The sequence below is a fragment of the Phyllopteryx taeniolatus genome, chromosome 11 (genome assembly GCF_024500385.1).
Source record: "Phyllopteryx taeniolatus isolate TA_2022b chromosome 11, UOR_Ptae_1.2, whole genome shotgun sequence".
NCBI classification, from domain to species: Eukaryota; Metazoa; Chordata; class Actinopteri; order Syngnathiformes; family Syngnathidae; genus Phyllopteryx; species Phyllopteryx taeniolatus.
The window spans coordinates 21772296-21795373 of record NC_084512.1 but is presented as its reverse complement, the minus strand read 5'-3'; the positions used below and the strand labels follow the sequence as shown (position 1 = coordinate 21795373).

General features: G+C 40.1%; 3 protein-coding genes across 4 annotated transcripts in view; 2 read left to right on the top strand and 1 right to left on the bottom strand.

Moving 5' to 3' along the window:
- Nucleotides 1–529: 529 nt before the first annotated feature.
- abraxas2 (abraxas 2, BRISC complex subunit) lies at nt 530–9392 on the bottom strand. The gene is made up of 9 exons (XM_061790050.1): nt 9249–9392; nt 7499–7589; nt 7315–7351; nt 6088–6154; nt 5760–5950; nt 5139–5261; nt 4562–4646; nt 4361–4478; nt 530–3924 (listed from the first exon to the last, which is right to left on the bottom strand). The coding sequence occupies exons 1-9, from the start codon at nt 9318–9320 to the stop codon at nt 3377–3379; spliced, it is 1332 nt and encodes a 443-aa protein (XP_061646034.1). The 5' UTR covers nt 9321–9392; the 3' UTR covers nt 530–3376.
- On the top strand, nt 9307–14153 carry eef1akmt2 (EEF1A lysine methyltransferase 2). Its single transcript, XM_061790051.1, has 6 exons — nt 9307–9524; nt 9828–9893; nt 11027–11141; nt 11326–11433; nt 12732–12942; nt 13989–14153. The coding sequence occupies exons 1-6, from the start codon at nt 9307–9309 to the stop codon at nt 14084–14086; spliced, it is 816 nt and encodes a 271-aa protein (XP_061646035.1). The 3' UTR covers nt 14087–14153.
- A 6250-nt stretch (nt 14154–20403) lies between these two features.
- The window catches only part of LOC133485372 (protein FAM53B-like), a 36936-nt gene continuing 34261 nt past the window's right edge, over nt 20404–23078 (top strand). The window contains exon 1 of one of the 2 annotated variants that reach the window (XM_061788948.1): nt 20404–20562. The gene's annotated coding sequence lies outside the window, so the exon portion shown is untranslated. The remainder of the gene's footprint in view (nt 20563–23078) is intronic. The other variant, XM_061788947.1, reaches the window with a different exon arrangement.

Genomic DNA, 23078 nt, shown 5'->3' with positions numbered 1-23078 from the left:
AACCATATATACATGTCTCTCATTTAAAAACGCTGACGAGTTCTCACACTAATTATGATTTTTTTTTTAACAAGGTAGAAAACAGATATCAATATGCAACACTTTATTTGTATAAATATATGCTAGTGTTTACATTTTCAAATGATCACTTTTAGAGCATTCCAAGGAAATCACAATGTTCCATTCACTGATGATTTTTTTTTTTTTTTTTTTTTTTTAAGAACAGGCCCGTGGTCTACGTAGTGCATGTGCGATCCTTGCAGGGGCAACCCACAGGCACTATGATAGTTTTAAATGAACCTAGCATGCATGTTTTTGTAATGTAGGAGGGAAGTCGAAGTACCGGCAGAACGTCGTGTAAACTCCACACAGGAAGGCCGCAGCCGAAATTCAAACCCCAAACCTAAGAAATCAAAATCAAAAGAGTGAGCAAACCACTCACCACCGTGCAGTCCCCGGGATTTTATGGTGCAAAATAATCTAATCTCCACAATTTTGACGCATCACGAGAAAAAAAGACACCATCCCATCCATATACATACATGTCTCTCTTTATTAACCCCCTAATGTAAGACACAAACTGTGCTCATTCAAAGATGCCTTTTGTCTTCTTTCAAGCGCACAAATTCAGATAAAAGCCCAAAAAGTACCTCTGCATTGTGCATCAGGAGGGGAGGTGACACTCCCATTCAAGATAAGAAGGGTACAGGGATTATTACCCCATACAGTTAAGAGTACATGAGTGTCTATTTGTATAGTGTTACATCTTAAAAATCAAAACAAAAAAATAAACCTGAGCCCTGCTATTTTTTTTTTAAATCATCAAGTTGAGGTTATGCAAGGATAAACAAGTTCATACAGTAGAACCTACATGGTGGAATAGTCCAAACTGTGATACAATTTCATTTGTCCTACAGCAAAATCAGTAAATATTCTGTGGGGTGGCTAAGGTTTTGTTGATACCCCTCAAAAACCAGGGGGCTGTAAGTTTCCCCCCCTTGAAAACCTATCGTCAACGGGGTTGCTGCGGATGGAATCGTTCACGTTATTCCTTGGTGACTTGTGGCCTTTTAGGAACAAAACAGAAATTTGAGACAGAAACACACACGAGAGGGGTCACCATTGGGTTTGCCGACTTTCAGTCCCTGAGCAAAATTTGCTTAAATCATTTTTAACTTTCGGTCATAATCTCATCAAAAGATACCAATGTGCTTGCTAAAAATTGTTGTTTTTCTTTATGTGCGTGTCGATTCTTAGTCATCCAGGTCATGTTAATTCTGAAAGGTTGAATCAAGGCAACTGGACTCAATTGTTTGTTGAATTTGTTTCCCGAAAACATAAAAAAATTACTTAGGCAATCATCCTATTAGGCCTTCCTGGTCCCACTCTTTAAACGGTGAGCAGTCTTACTTAAGTTTTATTGCAGTGGTTAACTTGCATGTTAACAATTTGACATTAGGGAAAATAATTGGTTGTCATCCATTCCAGGGTGTACCTTGCCCTTACCCAAATTCAGCTGGGACAGCCTCCAGCGCACCCGTGACCCTAATGAGGACAAATGCTATCGAAAATGGATGGATGGCGGAAATAGTGTTGAAATCGCAACTCGAAAGTCAACCAGCATCCCAAAGGTATTAACCAAGAGGTTCCACTGTATCTAACTCGCCTTAAAAAGGGGAAACAGCGATCATCAGAAGGGTTACGAGCACAATTGTCTAACTCTTGCACTAAAGTCAGCTAAATGTTACTCTCCCCCCCCCCCCCCACCCCCCTGTACATTCAATATTTAATTTAGTTTCTCATCATATGCTCCAGGTCTCCAGGGAAAAGAGAACAACAAATGTCACATTTTGGTACATGACAAGCTTTCGATTATGAAGTCACATTTAAACAGTGCCAGCTCCTGATCAGTGATGCAAGTGATGCCCTGGTTCTCCAGGCAAAATACTTGAGTTCCAAATCGAGTACAACCTGCTGGTGACCGCACTGAACACCCTGCAGGTTCTTTATTGCCCTAAACATATGCGAGTGACTTTTATTTTAGGTCTCTCGCAATCACCGAGCAGGTTCCATGTGGCTTTGTGGTTAGGATTCCAGTTTCTAACAACAAAGACAGCAGAGTCTCTGTTGCGACATTACTGTACTTGTACTTAGCGACTCCTCAGGGAGAAGGGGCAGTTCTTCGGTTGTTATTGTCAGCCAAGAAGGTTAGAACACCACCAAAGCTGGAAGTCAGACATTAAGTTTTGCTGCGCCATAAATGGAAAGCAACATGATTGTCACCATTGTTAAAACTCTCACACACAAGGGTTAAAGAGCCTTCCATTAATGACTTTTGATCGAGAACAAGTGAGCGAGAAGTGAGCTTCAAGTGAATGTAACTCCATGGTCATTAAGAGAAACAAGGAGAAGAGCAAAGTGAAGATAGAAGCCAGGTTGTTGATATTGTTTTTTTTTTTTTAAATGAAGTTTAGTGGGAGTTCTCTGTGTTGCAGCAGTAGAAGGGAACCTCTGAAGCATCCAGTTAGTAAAGCTACAGTACATTATGTGTGTGTGTGTGTGTGTGCGCTCTGTGAAGCTCTGTACAACGTACAAAAGCTGAACAGTGGTCAGACAGAACTATACAAGTGGCAAGACAGGACCTCATTGGTATAGCACAAAGAAAATCATACATTTTTCTTGTTAAGTGCAGCGAAGCGCTATACAATTTCAGTGTTTTCTGTTGACATTCGTGTCTAATCAATCTCTCACCAAAAGAAAATATATTTATATATAAAGCACCCATATGTGGCTGATCTATTTGTTATTTACTTACTATATGATTATTTTAGTACTTGATTGCTAACAAACATTACAGTACAAATCCCAAATCAAATGTTACAATTGTGCATGTAAAAGCAATTCTAGTCTTAAAAAAATGTTTGAAGGCTGATTAATCATCTCCCTTTTGTTTTGTTTTCTTTGAGAGGTTGTTGTTTAAAAGAAGGCAATAAATAGTGCAAAATTGATGCAAGAGAGGGTGCCAGAGTTAGTGAAATGTGGGAAAAAAAGATAAGCAGCAGGACCTGCCCCTTTTTTGAACATGCTGGTTGGCAGTGGTTACATCCTCATTGCGTGTATAACCCTAAACACCAGACACGTCCAAAATCAAGTACTCAGACAGCGCCCATTCAAAAAAGAAACACAGAACATAAAGACCCCCCTTCCAGTGAGCTGACGAGGTTTCCCCTTAAAATGGAGATAAGACAATAAAAACAAAAAAAATACATTATAGCGGGATGCCAGCTGCACATGCCATTCACTTCAGGACTGGCACTTTTTATGATTGCTTGAGAAGGTGCGTCAGTGTCCCGCGCGCACACCCGGCGCCGTGTTTCTATGTGGTCTGCGAGCCACGAGCGTCCCCGTCGGGGCCAAGGCCGGACGGCTGACTTCGAGCTAAAAGGCTGCCGGGGGTCACGGGCAGGTGAGGGGCTTCGCTCACCAGGTTCTCATACTCGCTACTGTCCTCATCTTCGTCCTCGTCGTCAAACTCCTGCCCCGCAGCTTGCCTGTCTAACGAGTCCGAGCTCGATCCGTCGCCGTTGCCGAGGTACGGCGAGCTGGGCGCGCTGACGGGATTGGAGGCGGCGGCGCCCAGGCCCATGCCGAGGCCCATGGGCAGCGGACCCGGCGTGGGGTGTCCTGGCGATCCCACGGCTTGAGGGCGGGGAAGTAAAGCGGCACTGGTGGGAGGAGGCGAAGAGGACGGGAGCAGAGAGTCACCGTGGGACAGGAGGTCGGTGTAAGAGGGAGGGTTGGGTGAGATGCTGGGCCGCTCGGGCGCAGAGGGCGTATGGAAAGATATCCTGGAGAGGAGGGCCGTCTCGGAAGGTTCTGCGTTATTCTCTGGCGTGGAGTCTGGATTCTGGGCTTCACGGAGCCCTGTTGACCACAGAGATACAACTCTTAAAAGCATGCAAAATGCTGATGTCGGCACAGAAATATGTTCATGTTTGAGCGAGAAAGTGCAGTGATTCGCAACCAGTGTGCCACGGCACATAACAGAGCATCAGGTGTGCCGCAGGAAATTATCCAAATTCACTCAAGTGGTCCAAAAATTACTTGTTTTACATCAGTAAGGTACTTGTAAAAACGCACCACTACGACACACAGATACCAGCTCACCAGCCTGACGTACACCTTCCAGATAAGAGCCAGGAGGAGATAATTTCATGTAAACGAGCGTGATGAACGGATGAAGGCCCGAGTTTAGATTCAAACCAGGGACCTCTAGGTTGTAAGGCAGAAGTGATAACCACATCACCATGCTGCAGTTATATAATACATATTTCTCAAATAAATGACTATAGACACTTACTCTTCTCCTCTTCCGCCGTCTTGCGTTTCCTGAGAGAAATTTGTTCTTTCAGCTTGCTCACATCATCTTGAATTTTCTCCTTCACACGTTCACTTTGTTCGACCTCCCCACACACTGCCTGAAAATTAGATGACAGGAGGAGAAATCAAATGAGAAAATATAATAAACAGATAATTTTATTCCCTCCGGGAGTCTGCTTACCTGCACTTTATCTTGCAGTGCACTGTACACTTGAAATATGGTTCGGATATCTTTCATGACACCGTCTTTGTCGAAGAATTCGGCCCTGCAGTGAAGTGGATTGCAATTGACATTCATATCATGAAAGTGGATACAGTAGCTTTTTAGGAAGTCACCTAGTGTATTTGAACTGAACAGTACTTTAGTTACATTTTGGCTGCAGTCGAAGTGTAACAAATTCCACTGGCCATTAGTCACGGTCAGTTCACAGAGGGAGTACTGTGCCTCGCCCTCCCTTATAAACTGCACAGCCGGCAGGAGAGGTATTAACTGCGCCCAATTGATTTGTTGTAATGTGTGCATGCGTCCTCTGGTATAGCTGGGCGACTCACACGACACAATTTGTCACCCTGCTGTTATGGAACTTTACCAGAGAGGAGACCGAGGCTCAGTGTAAATGTATATAAGTCTTGCATTGGTATGTGCTCAGGTGGAAACAGGTGCTTGCACACACAAACACACATCAGAGGACACTTGTTCAACACCTAACAGTCACCCTGGAAGTGGTGCCGATTGATGTTTGGAATGCAAACATTACCCGTGTTCTTTGATGACCTTGGCATAGTTGAGTGAGGTGTTGGGCACAGAAGAGACTTTGTACTCCTGCTGGCTGGTGTTGCCGAGGTTGGGGATGGTGAGGGTGATCCTCTGGTTGTACCTCCTGAGTGCATATGACCGCTTAGCACGCCCAGAACCCGACTCATGAAATACCACACTATAATATTTTTTTACAGAGGACTCTCAGAAATGGATTGGCTGCCGACCAGTTCGGGGTGTACCGCGCCTCTCGCCCGAAGATAGCTGGGATGGACTCTCAGAAATGCTGTTTGTGTGAAGCCAAAATAAGATATTTGTGGGCTATAGTGACCAAGCCCTGCCGCGAATAGAGACTATAAGCGAGTAATTGAGCATTGCAGCCCTACACTAAACAATAGTACTGCGATATTACCGCAAACTGGTGTTTAAAACAAAGGATGGAACCTATCCAAGCTGATTTAAGGTTAGAAGCGGGGTACACCCTGCACTGCACATTTGCAGGGCTCATTATTTATTCTGGGTAAACTTTATTTGAAACAAATGTCTTTTTGTATTTAAGTTAATCATCAATAAAACAGAGGCATAACAATAAGGGTCGGTCATCGAACCGGTCCAATAATACCTGCGGTTGGGTCGGAAGAGCACGTACTCCAGCGCGTGCGTGGAGCTGTTGGCCGTGGAGATGAAGCTGAACAGGAGGAAGACGAGGTCGGGCACGCCGAGCAGCTGCGTTAGCTGCTTGTGGACGACCTGCTCCCTGAATGACATCTGCTGCTGCGTGTTCCGCCGAAACCGGTACCAACCAATCACGTGCTGGGTGAGGAATGAGTGAAATAAAAAGCATTTTGTCCAATTAGATAAGTGCTCGATATGTAATAAACAACTGCATCCATTCAGTTGACAGTTGGCATGAGTAAGTGGAGGAAACAAACATGACGTCATTCACTCACTTTTCGCCTATCTTTTAGAATGCTGTTCAGATGTTCTTCGTTGACTTTGCCAGCATAGTCATAAAAGCTGGTGAGAGGGGAAAAAACATTTAGATGCCACACTCATCTTTGCTTGCTTGGTGCTGCTACGCAACCTTGCAAGATGGAGCCATCTACTGCCCGAAAATGGGTACAGAGTCACTAAGTGATGTATCAATTTCATTAAAAACGGAATATATTTATTATTGTAATTAAATCTCAAGAAATCTGGAGGTTAAAAGCGCAAATGATATTTTCTGTTTTATTCAACATCAGCATTTTTTAACATGGCACATTATTATCAAACATCGTCATAACAAACACAAATAATTGATTAATAATCTATTACAGTGATTCTAAAACTTTTTACACCTAGTACCACTGCAAAAAATATGTAGCTCTCCAAGTACCACCAAAATGACCAACATTAAAATATTGTATCGTAGGAGGCAAAAACAAGGCAGGTTTTATTCCCAAAAAGTACATTTAATATTATTGTAACTGTAACATTTTCAAGTTTTAACATTAACACTGATGATACTGAATATAAAAAAATACTTGAATGATTCAATTAAAATGTATTGCACATAAACATTAAATAACAATGTAACAATTCTAACTAAATAAATGTTTAAAAACAAACAGTTCTTAAAGATTAAATACAAATGTATTTTACTGTAAATTAAATCCAACTGAACTGTATATTAATATGTACTGTAGTGGATTAGAAAAACGTTTGAGGGGATGTAGGCATAGCTACAAGCGTCATTCTAATATGTTTGACGGTATTGCATGTTTTAAATGTGGTAAATTTGATTTGTATTAAATTCAGTGATTCTTTTGTGTAGCACTAGAGGGAGCCTGTGTACCACTAGTGGTACTCATACCGCACCGAGAATCACCAATCTATTATGATATGAAATTAACTTTTTCGTCTGTATTATGCCTTCCGGTGGTACGGCGAAGGCATGTGTTATTATGCAAGAATCTTACAACAACAACAACAACAGAAACAATCGGAATTATTTGAAAATTAGCAATTAGGTAGGATTTGGCCTCCTGAAATGTATGTGTGTTTAACAAAGCTATATTAGTACGAGTTTCACTTTTTGAACTGAGATGACCTGCACGTGCATAATGAAGGTCCGAGCCATACTATACATATTAATAATCAAGTGCAGAGAGAAAACAAAATCTTACAAACCTTACCTAAACAACCGTGCACATGGGTCATGGTTATGGATTTCTGTTGGGAAAAGAGACATGCGTTTTCCGTTATATTCGGACTAGAACAGATGGAAAGATAGATAAGTGGATGGGTGGGTAGGGTGGGTAGATGGGTGAGTAGGTGGGAAGAGTTGATACGAAACAGACAGACAGACGCAGTCCTTACCTACGACTTGGATGAGCTCCGCGCTGCTTATCTGCGTGTCACTGATGCTGATGGTCTCCTCTTGCCTTACTTCTCCTAATAGGAAGCCCTCCTGCACAAAGTACACAGCAATTGCAAGAATGCTGAATACTCTCGGGTAAGGATTTGATGGTATCCTCTGAATGGCGCCATTGTCCAAGGAGCGATTAGTTTCTGGAATTTTGAGCCATTTGAATGGATTCAGGACACATTTATCAGAGAGAATCAAACATGCACGCAGAATTTGATGCCTATATTTAACTTAGAACCATCCAAAATATAAAGCACACATTTCCCCTTTGAAAGAAAGGTGTGCTGCAGCATTAGTCACACTCTGTTGACAAAGAGTAGACAGAATGCAGACAGACAACATTGAAGAAGTTATTACCAATCTTTGGAGTTGGTGGCATGTATATTAACTTGTGACTAATAATTTATTTTCCTATAGTCATTCTACACAAATTAAAGCCAGTTAATATATTTATCCAGCGCTTGTCCTCTTTAGAGGTGCCCTTTAGTGTATTACCACACCGTGCCGCAACATGCAGTGCTGCTTCTACCGGAAGAGATGCAGTGAAATTATGGAGAACAATGGGCAGAGAAGATCCCCTACTAAGCTCCAGTAATTGTCATTGTTCCCACAGAGCAGAGAGAATATATACCGGGCAGTAATTTTGTATGCTCCAATCGTATGTGTTGCTAAGCCATGTGTGTTAAAGTAGCCGTTGTTTGATGGTTTATAATTACCTTAACTATTTCTTATTTGCCTGTCTATGTCATTTCACATTATATATATATATATATACATATATATATATATACACACACACACATACTAATTCAGACATTTCCTTAAAGTGATGTTATATGATGTTCTCCCATTTCTTGACATTGAGCAAGAGTGAAAACAGGCATTTAAGAACAGTATAAAAGGTGTGTTTTAATACCTTTAAATGTGTTTAAGAAGTGTGGAAGGGGTAAAACTACTTTCAAAATAGTCTCTCTATTTCGCGCATTTTCACATATCGGTGGTGTATGTGGACCAGATAAACGGAGAATTCACTCTGTATCTTGAACCTGCGACCTCCTAACGGTGAAGCAGACGTGCTAACCACTTATGCAATGTGCTGCCCCGGTAACGAAAACTATTACATGAATTCATCAGCATGAATACATGCATACAAATATAGAGAGTTCGTGTCGAAGACCTATCACACTGTTAAAAGAATTAAGCAACCGTGACTCTTACGGAAGTCAAGTTGACTAACAAGCTCACCTGTCATTCATGGTGGAAACGAGGTGAATTAAAATAGGTTAATCTTTAATCTCATTTATTAATGCACATTTCCACTGGCAGATTACGCTTTTAAACAGAAACTAGAAACTAAGATACAACACTTGCTAGCCACCAAAGGAGCTAACAGCTGAGTAATTCCTGGAATTTAAAACACCCCACACCCCCAGCACTTCCGAATTGTACAATAACACCAATGAGCAACCGTGATTTAGAATGACTATTTGTCACTTCATTCAGAGTGTAGCCGTAACAAGACTAAATTCACATTTACGCGTACTACTATACAAGCTATAACGACCACATCCGTCGCTAAATAGACGACACCAAAACCAGCTAGCCCAGCAAAGAGCCTCATGACAGTGGCCAAACAACCCAAACTAATAGCACCGATGAACGACGCCGGTTGGGCAGTACTGCCCGTCGCGGCATACTCACATGATCCGAGTTGCTATTGGCGCTGTGGTAACACACAGAACTAAAAGTATAACCTGAAATGGATGCCGCCATGATGGAAACATCCCTATCAATCCCACTGCCCCCTGCGGTTGAGAAGGCGCTTCAAGGGGCCGCAATGCCTCGCGGGAGATGTAGTCTTCTTTCTCTCTTTTCCAACATGGAAGCTGCCGCAAGAAGTAAGCATGGTTCCGATTCAGAAGAGGACAGAGACTCGAATAATGACTTTGAAACTTCGCAGTTAGGAACCAAGGAATAGTAAGCCATTTGAGCATATCGTGACGTGATAAAAAGTTATATCATTTGGTTGCGTTTCATTATTTCTCGCCTCTGCAGCCACTGGTAGCAACAGCGAAGCTACATTTAAGCAGAAACTGTGAAATTATGTTTTATTAAATTAGCGTGTTATTATCAGAACGGGGCCCGATGTTTATTTAGAGGTGTTTACAAGATTTAAGACCAAGAAGATTAAGATTTAAAATTGATTTTGTGACTGCTAAATGTTGACATAATTAAATATGTTATTGATAATATTGTCAAAAACGTTTTTTTTTTTTGCAGTTGGGAAGATACATATCAAAAAGACCTGGAAACATTCAAAGACATTGGGGACGTGGGTGAGATATGGTACCCGTTTTTATTTATATGTATGTACATACCTTTATACCTGTATTCAAATTTCATTTACTGTATTATTATTAATGTTTTAAAAGTACTATTTATTTATATTATGAATATATTTATTGCTATTATTACATATATACATTAATCCTATTGCAGTGGTGCCCTGATTTATGAGTTTAGTTCCTTCCATGGTCACAGACAGAAATATTTTGTTAATATAGTCAGCCAGTGGTGCGAAGAATGCAAAGTTGTCAATGTGCTTTCACCATCGTTCCTGTCATACTGTGTTGCATGTTTTTGTTTGCACATTAAGGATAAAAGTCCTGTTTTTGTTTTAATTCCTCATTTTAAAAAAGACCATTCAAGTGACATTTTCCCCCCCATGTTTTTGAGATTGTAGGGTGAAAGCTGCAGCTGGTTACTAGTGTGGACTGAATGGGTGGCAACAATGGGAAAATGAAAGGCCAGTATTTTAAGGGGAATAGCCCGTCAGCAACATTTTAAGAAAAAACAAAAAGGAACTATGAACTAGCTCATTTTTGGAATGGTGAGCTGAGCACAAAGTTTAGAATTATGAACTGAACTTTGAACTAGTTCGCTTATAAAATGAACTTTCCCAACACTGACATCTTGTATGTCAAGAATCTTGTAATTCGGATTACTTGCAAATTGAGGTACCACTGTGTTGTTGTTTTAAAATTTTGTTCTCCTATAGTGTTTTTAAATCATTACTTGTAAAATTACAACTACAGTATATTGACTAATATTTTTTATGAATTCTTGTAACAATACATTGAAATGATTTTTTTTCCATCTTAAAATTCCAACTTTTTTCTTGTAATCTAAATTTTATTTTTGTAAAATTATGACCGTTCTGTCCTAATATTGGAATGTGTAAAATTGAAGAATGTATTCTTAGACTATTACAAAATTTATTGTGAAATGTATTTTTTTTCCTTCCCATTTTATCATTTTATTTTTGGAAAATTACCACTTTTTCCCCCTCAAATTAGACCTTTCTCTTGTGATAATATAAATGTATTCTCAGAGAATAATGGCTTCCTTCTCATGATTATTATTATTATTATTATTATTGCGGTTAATGAGTCTGTTTTATTTTTTTTTGGTCCTATAAGGTTTGGTAAGGAAAGCATGAGCCGTGTGCTAAGGTGGATGGACAACGCTACTATTCCGGAAAAGGCTGCCATTCTGGACATTGGCACAGGAAATGGAGCCTTTTTAGTTGAACTGGTAATGGAGAAAAACAATTGCGTATATATTTAAATATGAATACCAATTGAACAATTCTGTCTGAGAGTAGCAATCAAAACTGAGCAATGTCATTTCCGGTACAGCACATTTATAAAAAGAATATTCATTGTGGAATCAGAATTTAGTAAGTAAATGTTTTTTTGTTTTGTTTTTTTGTCAAAAGGCTAAACATGGATACAAGAATTTAACAGGAATAGATTATTCCCCAGCTTCTGTGGAATTGGCAAAATGTGTTCTTCAGGCAGAGGGCTTGACACATGTCAACGTTAAGGTGGGTTCTATACATTTTTTCCCCCGTATACATTACCAGCTGTTGCTTCGTTTCCAGAAACATGCATGTTAGGATCATTGAAGACTCTAAATTGTCCACAGGTGTGAATTTGAGTATGAAGGGTTGTTTGCGATTGGCTGGCAACCAGTCCCGGGTGTACCCCACTTTTGCCCCAAAGTCAGCAGGGATGGGGACAAGCGCAATTGAAAACGGATGGATATGAAACACTTCTGGTCCGTCCCAGTTTCCACAGTGGATCTATGCCTGGTCCTGGGTTTGGTTTGAGGAAAACTCTTGCTGTGTTTACACGTTGGCCCACTTGAAGATGGCCCTGAAAGTGATGGCGGTTTGACCACCATTCACATTCAACCACCTCCAAACCTCAAAGCAATGGAAGCACATCTGCTGCGTAGTGGCATGTATATGCCCATAGGGCATGTCTTGTGTGTGTATATACTGTATATATAACAGCCTTGCATATATGTTCAGTACATGGCACACTTGTGACTGTGTGTGCTTTCCTTGGACAGATAGACTGTCATTGAAGTCAATATTGACGTAAGCTGGAGAGGGATTCGGGGGCGGGGGGGGGGGGGGGGGGGCAGAGAGCGAGAGAGCAGTCGGTGACTGAGGCGAAACTGTTAAAGCACTTTGAGTACCTTAAAGGTAGAAAAGTGCTGAACTAGTGAAAGCCCATTTACATGACATTTTTCTCAAACATTATTTTTTTCCCCCTGCTATTATTGATTCCGTCTTGTAAAATTACCACTGTATTGTTAAATGATGACTTTTGTAAAGTACAATTTTATTCTCATTAAATTACAGCCGTTATTATTATTGCTCTTGTTAACTTTATAATCATTTCTTGTATTATTACAACGAAGTTACATCTTTTTCCTCGCAAAATTGACACCTTTTTCTTTTAATATTACAACTTTCGTATCCCAAGGTAAGGACTTTATCCTTGTTACTTTTCACATTTATATTTTATTCATTTATATGTATACAACTTTAAGCTTGTAAAATCATGACTTTTCTCTCTATTCTTGTAAAATGAAGATTTATTTCCCCCCCCCCCATCTGTTCTTTATTCTCTATTATTCTTTTAAAATTACCGTTTTGTATTTTTAGCTTTATTTTTGGCCCCAATCCACTTCACGATATCAAGCTCTACTCCTATGGTCCTTCTACCCGATTTTACTTTTTCACACTCATATTAAACTCAGGGTATACATTTTTGTCATCCAATCCGTGTGTTAACCTTTATTGCTTTTTTGTTTTGTTTATTTATTTGAAAGGAGGAGGACTTCTGTCGAGGGGGCCTCGAGGGTTACGACGTGTGCGTCGACAAAGGGACGTTTGACGCCATCAGCCTGAATCCTGACAATACCAGTGAGGTGAAAAGACTTTACGTGGAAGCTTTAAAAGGCTCCCTCACGGATCAAGGCCTCTTCTTTATTACCTCCTGCAACTGGACTAAAGAACAGCTGCTTGAGAGATTCAATGAAGGTGAAGCCGAAATACCGTACTAACCTAATACTATAATACTATACCACCTAGTCTGTCTCTTGTCGCCTATTCCAGCTGACTTTGGGACTGGTCGCCAGTCAATAGGAGGGCTCATATGCTCAATGCATTAGTGGCGAGTCACTTTCCTCATTGCAATATTTATACAACCTCCAAAAACATTATATTATTCAAATATTAACAAAGGTGTGTGTGTGTTATCTTTTACACGTACAATATTAACTCACACATTGCTCAAGACTTATTATTGCAAATAATAGTATATTTACTCAAAACCAAATGCAGTATGACTAATTATTGCCTAGGAGAAACTTTAGAGGTCCATCATAATTTCTAAACTGTCAGTTAAATCTCATGTTATTGACAGTTTGCTGCCATTAAATAGTAATAGTGCACTATTGCAGGTTTGCAAACTCCACACAGGAAGGGCCGAACGGGATTCGAACCCATAACCTCTTGACTGTGAGGCAGACACACTAACCACTACAAATGTCATGTTATGACAATCGATCTGTAATCCACCAACATATCCACTAGGTAGAGCAACTCCACAAATTGTGCTTTAATCCATGGCATGCATACATCCAATGGAATATGTTGCGGTCGTCTCCGACCAAGCATTTCGGTTTTTCTGGGTTCTTTGTGAAAGCAAAACACACACACTTTATAACGCTTTACACGCAAAAAGTAGGTTCGTTTCACGTTTGGCATTGAAACTTATGGCTGAGTGCATTGAAGCGTAAATATTTACATTCAGGCCCTTTTTGTTCTCTGACCCCCTCATTCCACACACAGCTCCTCGAGTGTGACGGTTAAGCTTCGGGCGACAACTGTCTGAAGTTTGTATTTTGGCAAGTGGCCAGTTCGCTGTCACTTCGCACAGGAGTGCCTGCAAGTTTTCTGTCACATTTGACGCTGAAGGTCCCAGGATGTTTAAAAAAACAAACCAAAAAAAAGTTCTTGTTTGACGCCTCTATGCTTGTTGATGTGTGACAAATTACATTTTTTCCCTCTGTGATGTGTCACAGGGTTTGAATTCGTTCAAGAGTTGCCGACACCCACTTTCCAGTTTGGAGGCAAGAAGGGAAACAGCGTGACTGCACTGATATTCAAACGAGTACGGTGATGGAGGCAACAGTGTTTTGCACTTTTTTTGTATCTATATGTGCGTAAAATATATTTTTTAAACTAAATGACTTTGTCTATTATTAATTTATTAGACTTTACGCTGATCTCATCGGTGTGGTCGGTATCAGCCGATAATTAGCATTTTATGCTGATCGGCTTTCATGTCATAATTCACCGATCCGACCAATGACGTCATCGATCGGCTCCGCACAAGACATTAAACTCCGCGTCGCTGTCACGTATGAATCCAAAAGCTAGTTTAGTTTTAGCCTTGTCACTTGTCTTGTGGCGCAGTACTGTAACTATATGACGGCCAATAAAGTTTTTCCAATACTTGTCGGTGAAAAAACACGTCGTCGGTGTGGGACTATTTTGCTGTGTCTCAGACAAACAACACCTAAGTTATTTTCAGTCTGTGCACAACTGAAGTACATTGTGGGGAACGTCGTCTAAATGCTTCAACAGAAATTTGATCGGGCACCTGAAGAATGTACACAAGGAGGAGCATGCCGCGTTCAAGCAACGCAGCGTGAAAAAAATAATAATGGAAAAGCCAAACGGACGCAAACTCTGGACAACACCCGTCCATATAGCCGGGACAGTGAGAAAGTTCGAGTAAGCATGTCATTAACAGTATTTGTTAAAGTAATTTAATTACAGTAAGTTAGCACCCGTGGCACTTTGGAGACTGGTTAGCATGTCTGCGTCACAGTTCTGGGGACCGGGGTTCAAATCCCGGCCCCGCCTGTGTGGAGTTTGCATGTTCTCCCCGTGCCTGCGTGAGTTTTCTCCGGGCACTCCGGTTTCCTCCCACATCCCAAAAACATGCATGGTAGGTTGATTGGAAACTATAAATTGCCCTTAGGTTTGAATGTGTGCCCTGCGATTGGCTGGCGACCAGTTCAGGGTGTACCCCGCCTCTTGCCCGAAGATAGCTGGGATAGGCTCCAGCACGCCCGCGACCCTTGTGAGGATGAAGCGGTACAGAAAATGGATGGATGGATAAGTTAGCACCCATTATTTCTGTCATGTTGTAATGCTAATTTGACTTAAAATTTATGTCAGTGGACAATCCTTGAATGCCCCCTAGAGGTAATTGATGTTTTAACTTTATATATATAATATATTTGAAGATACAGTACTCAGTATAAAGTACACAAGTATATACAATAAATGAACATGTCATGTAAATAGACACGTTGCTCCATCTTGAGATCGGTTATCGTTTTTTAAAACTTGCTGCGGTGATCGGCCCCAAAAATCCAGATCGTGTAACGCCTATAATTTATACAATGAGTGGGATGGAATGCTATCTTTTTGCATTGATGGGGCAACTTTCGGTGATCAGTTGTGCAATGAACGGATATTTAAAAGAAATGGGAAATGACACGACATGAAACTTCATAATGCAACATTGCATAACTGCTACTTTCTGGCCTGGTACAAAAAAAAACACTGTTATTGACTTAAAAGCCAAAATGACACTTATTCCCATTTGCAGTCGAATACATCCCCTAAAACCAATATTTACTTTTTCATAATACAACACTGGATGACTGCTAATTTCTAACTTATTTTGAGTCATTTCCTTAACTTCTATTGAGCAAGGTGGCGTTTATCGTTGCTAATACAAACTACACTTAAGGTGCCAACCATACCAAAGCCCGGTGCATATTTCCCAATGAGTGTGCCTTTTGGCCAAATTGACTTTCTTTTTGATTTGTAGTTGAATACATCACCTAAAACCAATGTTTACTGCCAAAACTGCATGACAGCGGCTTTCTGGCCTATTTCCAGTCATTTCCTTTATTTCCACTGTGCAGAGTGACATTTATCGATAATAACTGATCATGGGTTGATAATACGACACGTACAGAGAAGTGTATCGCGCTTTAACCTGGATCGGAACAATCTACAGTAGTCAAACCAGACTTTAGGTGTCAAGCTTGCAAAAGGCTGGTATAAATAGCCTGGCGTGTGTGGCCGTAGTCTCCAAAACACAGTTATCGTCTTAATAAATTTGCCAAATGAAGACATTTCTTGTTGAAAACGTCCACTTAAACCCATTCCTAATACTTGTACCCTAAAGTACTTAACCCACTGGTTTGGACACCATTGTTCATAAGACTTCAGAAAGCCCACACCAAAAAAAACACTAAACGCTCAAATGCTCACTGTTTGATCGTTCCATTGTTTTTTTTCTTAAATATATGTTGGGGAAAAAACCCAAAAGGTGTTGTTTGCAAAGCTGCTTTGATGTTATAACTTGTTGGCAACAGCTTTTTATCAAGCACCTTTTGCTGTCTATGCATTTTGAATGCAACTGTACTCAACTACTGTCTTCTGTGTAGTACAGAAAAGAAAGAAAATAAGCCATGTTCACTGACAGGCCGTAATGCGTCTCTGGGGGAAAGCTATTAAAATGGATTGTTGGTGGAAAAAAGGAGCACGTCCGATGCTGATCTTTTTTGATCATTTCCAAATGTTTTCACATGGAACCTCTTAGCACTGATGAGCACTTGGCCGGGTGAAGAAATGCTGGTTTGGAATCAAAAGATTCTCATGTCATGTGGCATTAGGAGCCTTTCATTTGTCAAAATAGCCCTCTCTCAACACACGCCCTGGTTTTTACTGTTCAATCGCTCATTTTGGTGTATTTGTGGTGATTGCGAAGTCAAACTGATTTGCCTGCGACAGACCCAGAGGAGAAAATGTGTTTCCTGTTAAAAGGAGCTGAATAAGAAAATGCCATCTTTTTGCATAATGCTCAATTGCAAATCCACAATTGTTTTTATTTGTATTTTATTTATTATTATTGCAGTCTTATGTAAAAAAACTTTTTTTTGTTTGGGTGAAAAATTCTTCAAGCTAACTATCTTGAGTGGCACAAACGCAAACACAGCCCTGTGTCCTGTCATTTTGACTGTGACACTCTTGAAATTTGAAGAATTGTATTCTAATTTTCTTCGGCATCAATAATCGAAATCATGCCCCTGCTATAAAAGGTGAATGTTTATAGTTGAGTTTCTGGCCATCACTTCATAACCTGATGCAAATTGTCTTGCGGGTGTGCCATTCATCTACAAAGCACTGTTATCAATTTGATGAAATGTCATTTTAAGACGTTTGAAGTTGAAAACGCCCCCTAAAACCTGTAACAACATGGTCCTCATCTAGTCCTTGACCCACGGATTTGGGTACCATTGTTCTGTCTTAAGACGGTTAACTGCAACCATCTGTCCAATCAAAAAGGAAAAGGGTCTCGAGCTAATGAGTTAATCAGGGCTCCTAAGAGTCATGATGAAGAGCTGCTGACATAATGACTAAACAAGAGGCCACGAGGCTTGTCTGTCACGGTGGTTATTAATAACTGCCCCACTCTGGGCTCCAAATTGGAAGCTGGACCAGTAGACCAATGGGAGAAACCTTAACCCACACTGTCCGGTTTTACAAGAATACCAGATTATTATTTTGTTTTATATATACAAGGTTTCCAGTCTTCCGCTCCGATGCACATAAGTAGCTTTACAACATTCACAGAAACGTTCCCATGAAGAGGAAATGGTAATCTCAAGCTCAATCAAATGCTCCTTTTATACTTTTTTTTTTTTTTTAAATTTTTTAATACTATTTCCGATCACAGATTATGATTTAATGCTGCCAATATCATATAATGCTGTCATTCTCATGCATCCTGCCATAAAGAATATACATTATAAGAGCAGAATATGATGTTTGGCACTGCGCACAAGCCCACATGTTAGCACTTTTTGGCACCAGCTCGAAAACGACACTTATTCCGCTCGTAATGTTAGCCTATAAGCTTGTGGACCCAGTGCATGAATACTACGCTTTCATTTCAACCTCTCAAGTGTGATACTGCAAATATTTATATCTTTTTTTTCTTTCAGAAACATGTTCGAAGGATTTTTTTTAATCATTCCCAACATGTGGAGAGGTTTTCCACGATAGGAGGTGGGGAACATTTTGGTTAGCTTACCTAAATAAACCAAGTACTGCTATAATATTTCCATACCTTGTACAATGTACATAGAATTGAATGATAAAGACCAATAGAGAAACTGATGTTTGCCTTTAATGTGAAGTGCGCATCACCAGGGGAGGCGCAGAAGGACTTCATGGGAAGTGAATGGGAAAATATATATATATATATATATTTTTTTTTTTTAAACCGGATGAGCTAACATCAGCTACTTTTAAAATGGTTAAAGGGGTGGTTGTGTAGATTGGGAAAATGTGGTGGTACTTTTTATTCTTAGGTGGACACAGCAGTATTGAAACAATTACAAGAATAGCTATGATGTAAATATGTGTGTACTGTATATTTTCAGATTGTTGTATTGGGGTAACTATAACCTAAGTGGATGGACATGTTGACGAGTGTGTGAGCTTTCATTTAACTTTTTTTTTTAAAATGGAAATAATGTTAAATAGATTTAAAAGTTTGAAAAGTAACATCAATAGCTGTGATATAACATATACTGTATTGTATATTTTCAGATTGTTGTGTTGTGGTTACGTGACTGAGCTTATATTGAATTTGTTATTTTTAAAATGGAATCCATCTTAAATAGAAAAGTTACAAGCATAGCTATCACATACAGTGACTATAAAAAGTCTACACACCCCCATTCAAATGCAAGATTTTTGTGATACAAAAAAATAGACCAAGATAAATAATTTCAAAACTTTTTCTCCCATTAATGTGGCCTATAAACATTACAAAGCAATTGATTTTTTAAAACAAAACTTTTGAAGAGGGGAAGTAAAAATACTGTTGTTGCACAATTATGAACTATATCTTATAACTGGGTTGTGGCTTTGTTCAGAATTAACAAATCAAATTAAAACTCATGTTAAATGGGAGTGAGCACACACCTGCCACCATTTAAAGTGTCTGTGATTGGATGAATTAATGAACATGGTTATTGGTCACTCCACAAGTTGAAAGCCATGGACACAACCAGAAGGTAGGGTGGAAAATTCAACATATAAAGTTCAGATTTTCTAGTAGGCTTTTCCAGAAATTTGTATGCTTTCTTGCAGAAACCTGAAGGTTTTGACCACTATTTCAAACTGTTCACAATTCCTTTTACCTTGGCGCCTTAGCCACAATTCACAGTCAAACCCATGTAAAATGGGCGCCAGCACACCATTTTCCCACATTTGGGAGATTTTCTTATTGTCCATTGAAACCAAAGTTCAATGTTTTGGCCATAATTCCAAAAGATATACGTGGCACACTGGCACAAGCACAACACTGCTCATCACCCAAAGAACAGCGTGCCTACCGTGAAGCATGGTGGTGACAGCATCAAAACATTTCAAAAGCATGATGCTGTCACCACCATGCTTCACTGTAGGCACGCTGTTCTTTGGGTGATGAGCAGTGTTGTGCTTGTGCCAGTGTGCCACGTATATCTTTTGGAATTATGGCCAAAACGTTGAACTTTGGTTTCAATGGACAATAAGAAAATCTCCCAAATGTGGGAAAATGGTGTGCTGGCGCCCATTTTACATGGGTTTGACTGTGAATTGTGACACAGCCACATTCCCAGTTATAAGAGGGTGTGCACACTTATATAACAAGTTTACAACATTGTTTGAGTTGTTCCATTTTTATTTCCCCTCTATAACAGATCAAAATCAATTGATTTGTAAAGGTTTATCTTGGTCAATTATTTTTAAAAGCAGTTTTTAGACACTGAAAGTGGTGGGGGGGGGGAAAAGATTATTATTATTTTTTTCTAAATGACAATTCTAAGTGACCCTGGGACGGTAGTGTACTTATACAGTAAACTGTATACACTTATACAGTAAATTGTCATCAGATTGTGGTGTTAGGGTGATTTATTTTCTTCTTGAACCTCCCCCAAAAAAGTTAAAAGTAAATCCTAGAATTCCAAGGGATTGTTTCATTAACATTTGAACGGGATTTGTAAAGAACCATTAAATTCAACTGCAGATACTACAAAAGTGAACTTCTGAGATAATGTGCCTTTTGTGGAGTGGCAAAAGTAGCACTGTGGTATTGTAAATGCCTGAGGGAGGACCACAGTGGCGCGTACCAACTCGGCGGGGGTGTTCCCTATTTTAGCTCACGCCATCTTTTAGTCGTTCGCTGCTCGAAAATCATAACTTAATGTTTGGGTTTGGTTTCCCTACACATTTTCCTAGCGATATAGGGTGTTTGTTTAACGACTCAATTGCAATTCGTTTCCGAATCGACCGCGACTCTGTTCCCGACTCCCCCTTCGTCGACATTATTAGGACGCCCAGCTGAGAGCAAAAATAAACTCTGCAGCTCTCAGCTGCTCACAGTCTCGCTTCACTCCTCCGGCGTTTCAGGCTGCATGCCTTGGAAGTTTTTCTATCTTCTTACCCCTCTCTCCTGTCCTCCCTCCCCAAGAAAGATGTCCTAACTCGGGGAGAAGACGAGCCTCTGCTGGCCAGGTAGTCATGGCATCCATTCTTGTATGTGTGCACGTGTACTCTTGCAGGATTTCGTCAATTTTTATTTTAAAGAGAGTGACAACATTGTTACAAGTTGTGTGTTTTGGCTTCTTTTTGTGCGTAATATTCGTAATAGAGTAGTTTTCCCAAAGAGTTTATGTCTTGGGTGTTCTGTTGTGATTCATTATGATCTGTGTGTTTGTGTGTACGTGCGTGCGTGTTTTTGCATGCATGAGCAACCTGTTGCTGCATGTGGAGTCTGCATTGCATCTGTGTGTGGTCACAATCAGGCTTCATGTGTGTGACACACACACACACACACACACACACACACACACACACACACACACGCGCTATGGAAAGCAGTTTTCAGCGTACTAGGACAACGAGCGTACTAGTACATGGACCTACTCAGAATGTTTTTTCACGACTAGTGCCACTTTGCGCCTCCTCGAATGCTATTAAACCTTTGTTTACCCGAGTAAAGTAATGTGATGCAATACTAGGCCCAACTAGTAGGCATGTGTCACGCACTAGTAGCCTCGTCGAACCTACTGGTAGCACCAAAATACTCAGAAGTAGTTTTGCGTCACTAGAAACATGTAGTTGTACTGCTAGTATGCTGAATGAAATAAAAATAAATAGAAAAAATAGTGTAATTATAAAATTGTACTAGTGAACATCTAGCGCTTCACTAGTACTACTAGTAGCACGTAGCCGTTGATGTCAACTAGAGCAAAGTTTTTCCTCAGTAGCAACATGTAGTTGTCCCATTGTTATGCCAATGCTGTCCTACTAATGCGCAGAAATACACACGCATAAACTACATATTGGCTTTGTCCTGTGACAAGGATGAGTCATTTCTACTCCACTGAGAAGGTGACTGCAATCAAGTGCTCCAGAAACAATGCGCCGCCTTGTTTTTCAAGCACTTTCTGTTGTCATTGCGAAGATGGACAAAAGGGCTCGAGGTCCATTTCAAAGTTGTTATGGCTTGTAAAAACGGAAAAAAGAAAAATCATACACTGCACCCGAGTACTGATTAACTGGAACATAACAGTCGCTGTCATAAAATCTCTATTAACTGTACAAGCGAGGTTTTAAGTTAAAACTGTTACACGAGTGTAAAAAGAAGTTAGCCAGGAACGTAATTTATATGAAATGTAAAACACTTCAACTTTGACCAGTCAGTGGCTTACTAGCTCGTGACTATCAACAGTCAACTACACTGCATTGACTTCATCTTAACTAAGTGTAAAAATGGGGTAACATATTAATACTGCACATAAAAGCAGTAACCCTTTTCAAAACTCAAAAACATGTACCATATATAACAATGTAGTAGCTAACTAGCTAGTGGCTAGCGGCTAACATTACTGTAGTAGTCGATCACACTGTCTGGACTTCACCATTTTAACAGTCATATAAGTCACATTTTACATCAAGTGTAATAATAATTTAGCCTCTAATGTAATATACAACACTCCACCTTTGATAACTAGTGATGACATGCATTGTAGCTAGGCAGTCAGTGGCTAACTAGCTAGAAGCCAATAGTTATGAATTACACTGCCTGGATGTAACATTTTTAACTACTGTCTCATACAAGTGTAAAAACTGGTTAACTACTTCAGTATTAATATGTAAAAACAAAACGTCATGTCTTGCATGTCATTCTTAATATGTAAGAATAAAAATAGGTTAACCTCTGTAATTTCTGGAACCTTACAAGTTTAATTTATTCCATTAGCAAGCGCGTAACTCAATTCACTTGTGTAGCAAATCAATTTTCCCTGGTAAAATGAAGTGAATTGACATTAATCCATTCCAGTTCCCCCCAAAATGACACAATTGTTTTTCATTGTGTTTTTAATCAAGAGAAATAGCAATGTATTAAAGAGAATGTAAGGAAATAACTGGTTTTACTTTGTGTAATTTCTGACAAGTGTTTGTCATCTGATTGGGATTCTCGTGTGGCTGAAGCGGTTGTGTCATCATGAGACATTTTGCAAACACGCTAGCTGCAATGACCTTAAACTGATGATTGGACTGTTTCCCTTTCTCGTGCCGGCTCGGAAGTGGACTTGTTTTGCCCGTATGTCTTAATGTTGCACGGCGGTCTGCTTGATCCATGTGGACAGGGTCAACACAGAAACTGGTTTTAGCACAAGGGCACCCTAATGGGAGATAACTGGAACTGTGGCAGCCCCACGTTCGGTGGGGTTCTCTGGCTGCCACGTTTGGTCGAGCGCTCTAGAAAAAGTTGACGTCCGAGAGGGTGAAAGATGTAATCAGGTAATCATTACCTTGCCACAGGAGATTACACGGGTTGCCCTCATGGCAAACCTGCTCACACTGAGATGTTCATTTTACACTCGTGGGAAAGAATGCCAAGATTACAGCAGTTTTTCACAATAATATATGGCCCCTGTTTGCATTTCCTGCTATCATGTCACCTTGCAAACTGATGTTGCAAGCGTTTTTGTGGCAAGTTTTGACTACAGGGTTCCCACGGA

What these genes read in the sequence shown, in the direction of transcription:
- eef1akmt2 (XM_061790051.1), top strand. Translation starts at nt 9,307, where the DNA reads ATGGATGCCGCCATGATGGAAACATCCCTATCAATCCCACTGCCCCCT. An exon ending in CAGTTAGGAACCAAGGAATA is followed by an intron (nt 9,525 to 9,827) that starts GTAAGCCATTTG and finishes TTTTTTTTGCAG; the next exon opens with TTGGGAAGATACATATCAAA. An exon ending in GCTTGAGAGATTCAATGAAG is followed by an intron (nt 12,943 to 13,988) that starts GTGAAGCCGAAA and finishes GATGTGTCACAG; the next exon opens with GGTTTGAATTCGTTCAAGAG.
- abraxas2 (XM_061790050.1), bottom strand. Translation starts at nt 9,320, where the DNA reads ATGGCGGCATCCATTTCAGGTTATACTTTTAGTTCTGTGTGTTACCAC. An exon ending in AAGGTCATCAAAGAACACGG is followed by an intron (nt 4,647 to 5,138) that starts GTAATGTTTGCA and finishes ACTTCACTGCAG; the next exon opens with GGCCGAATTCTTCGACAAAG. An exon ending in GACGGCGGAAGAGGAGAAGA is followed by an intron (nt 3,925 to 4,360) that starts GTAAGTGTCTAT and finishes TGTGGTCAACAG; the next exon opens with GGCTCCGTGAAGCCCAGAAT.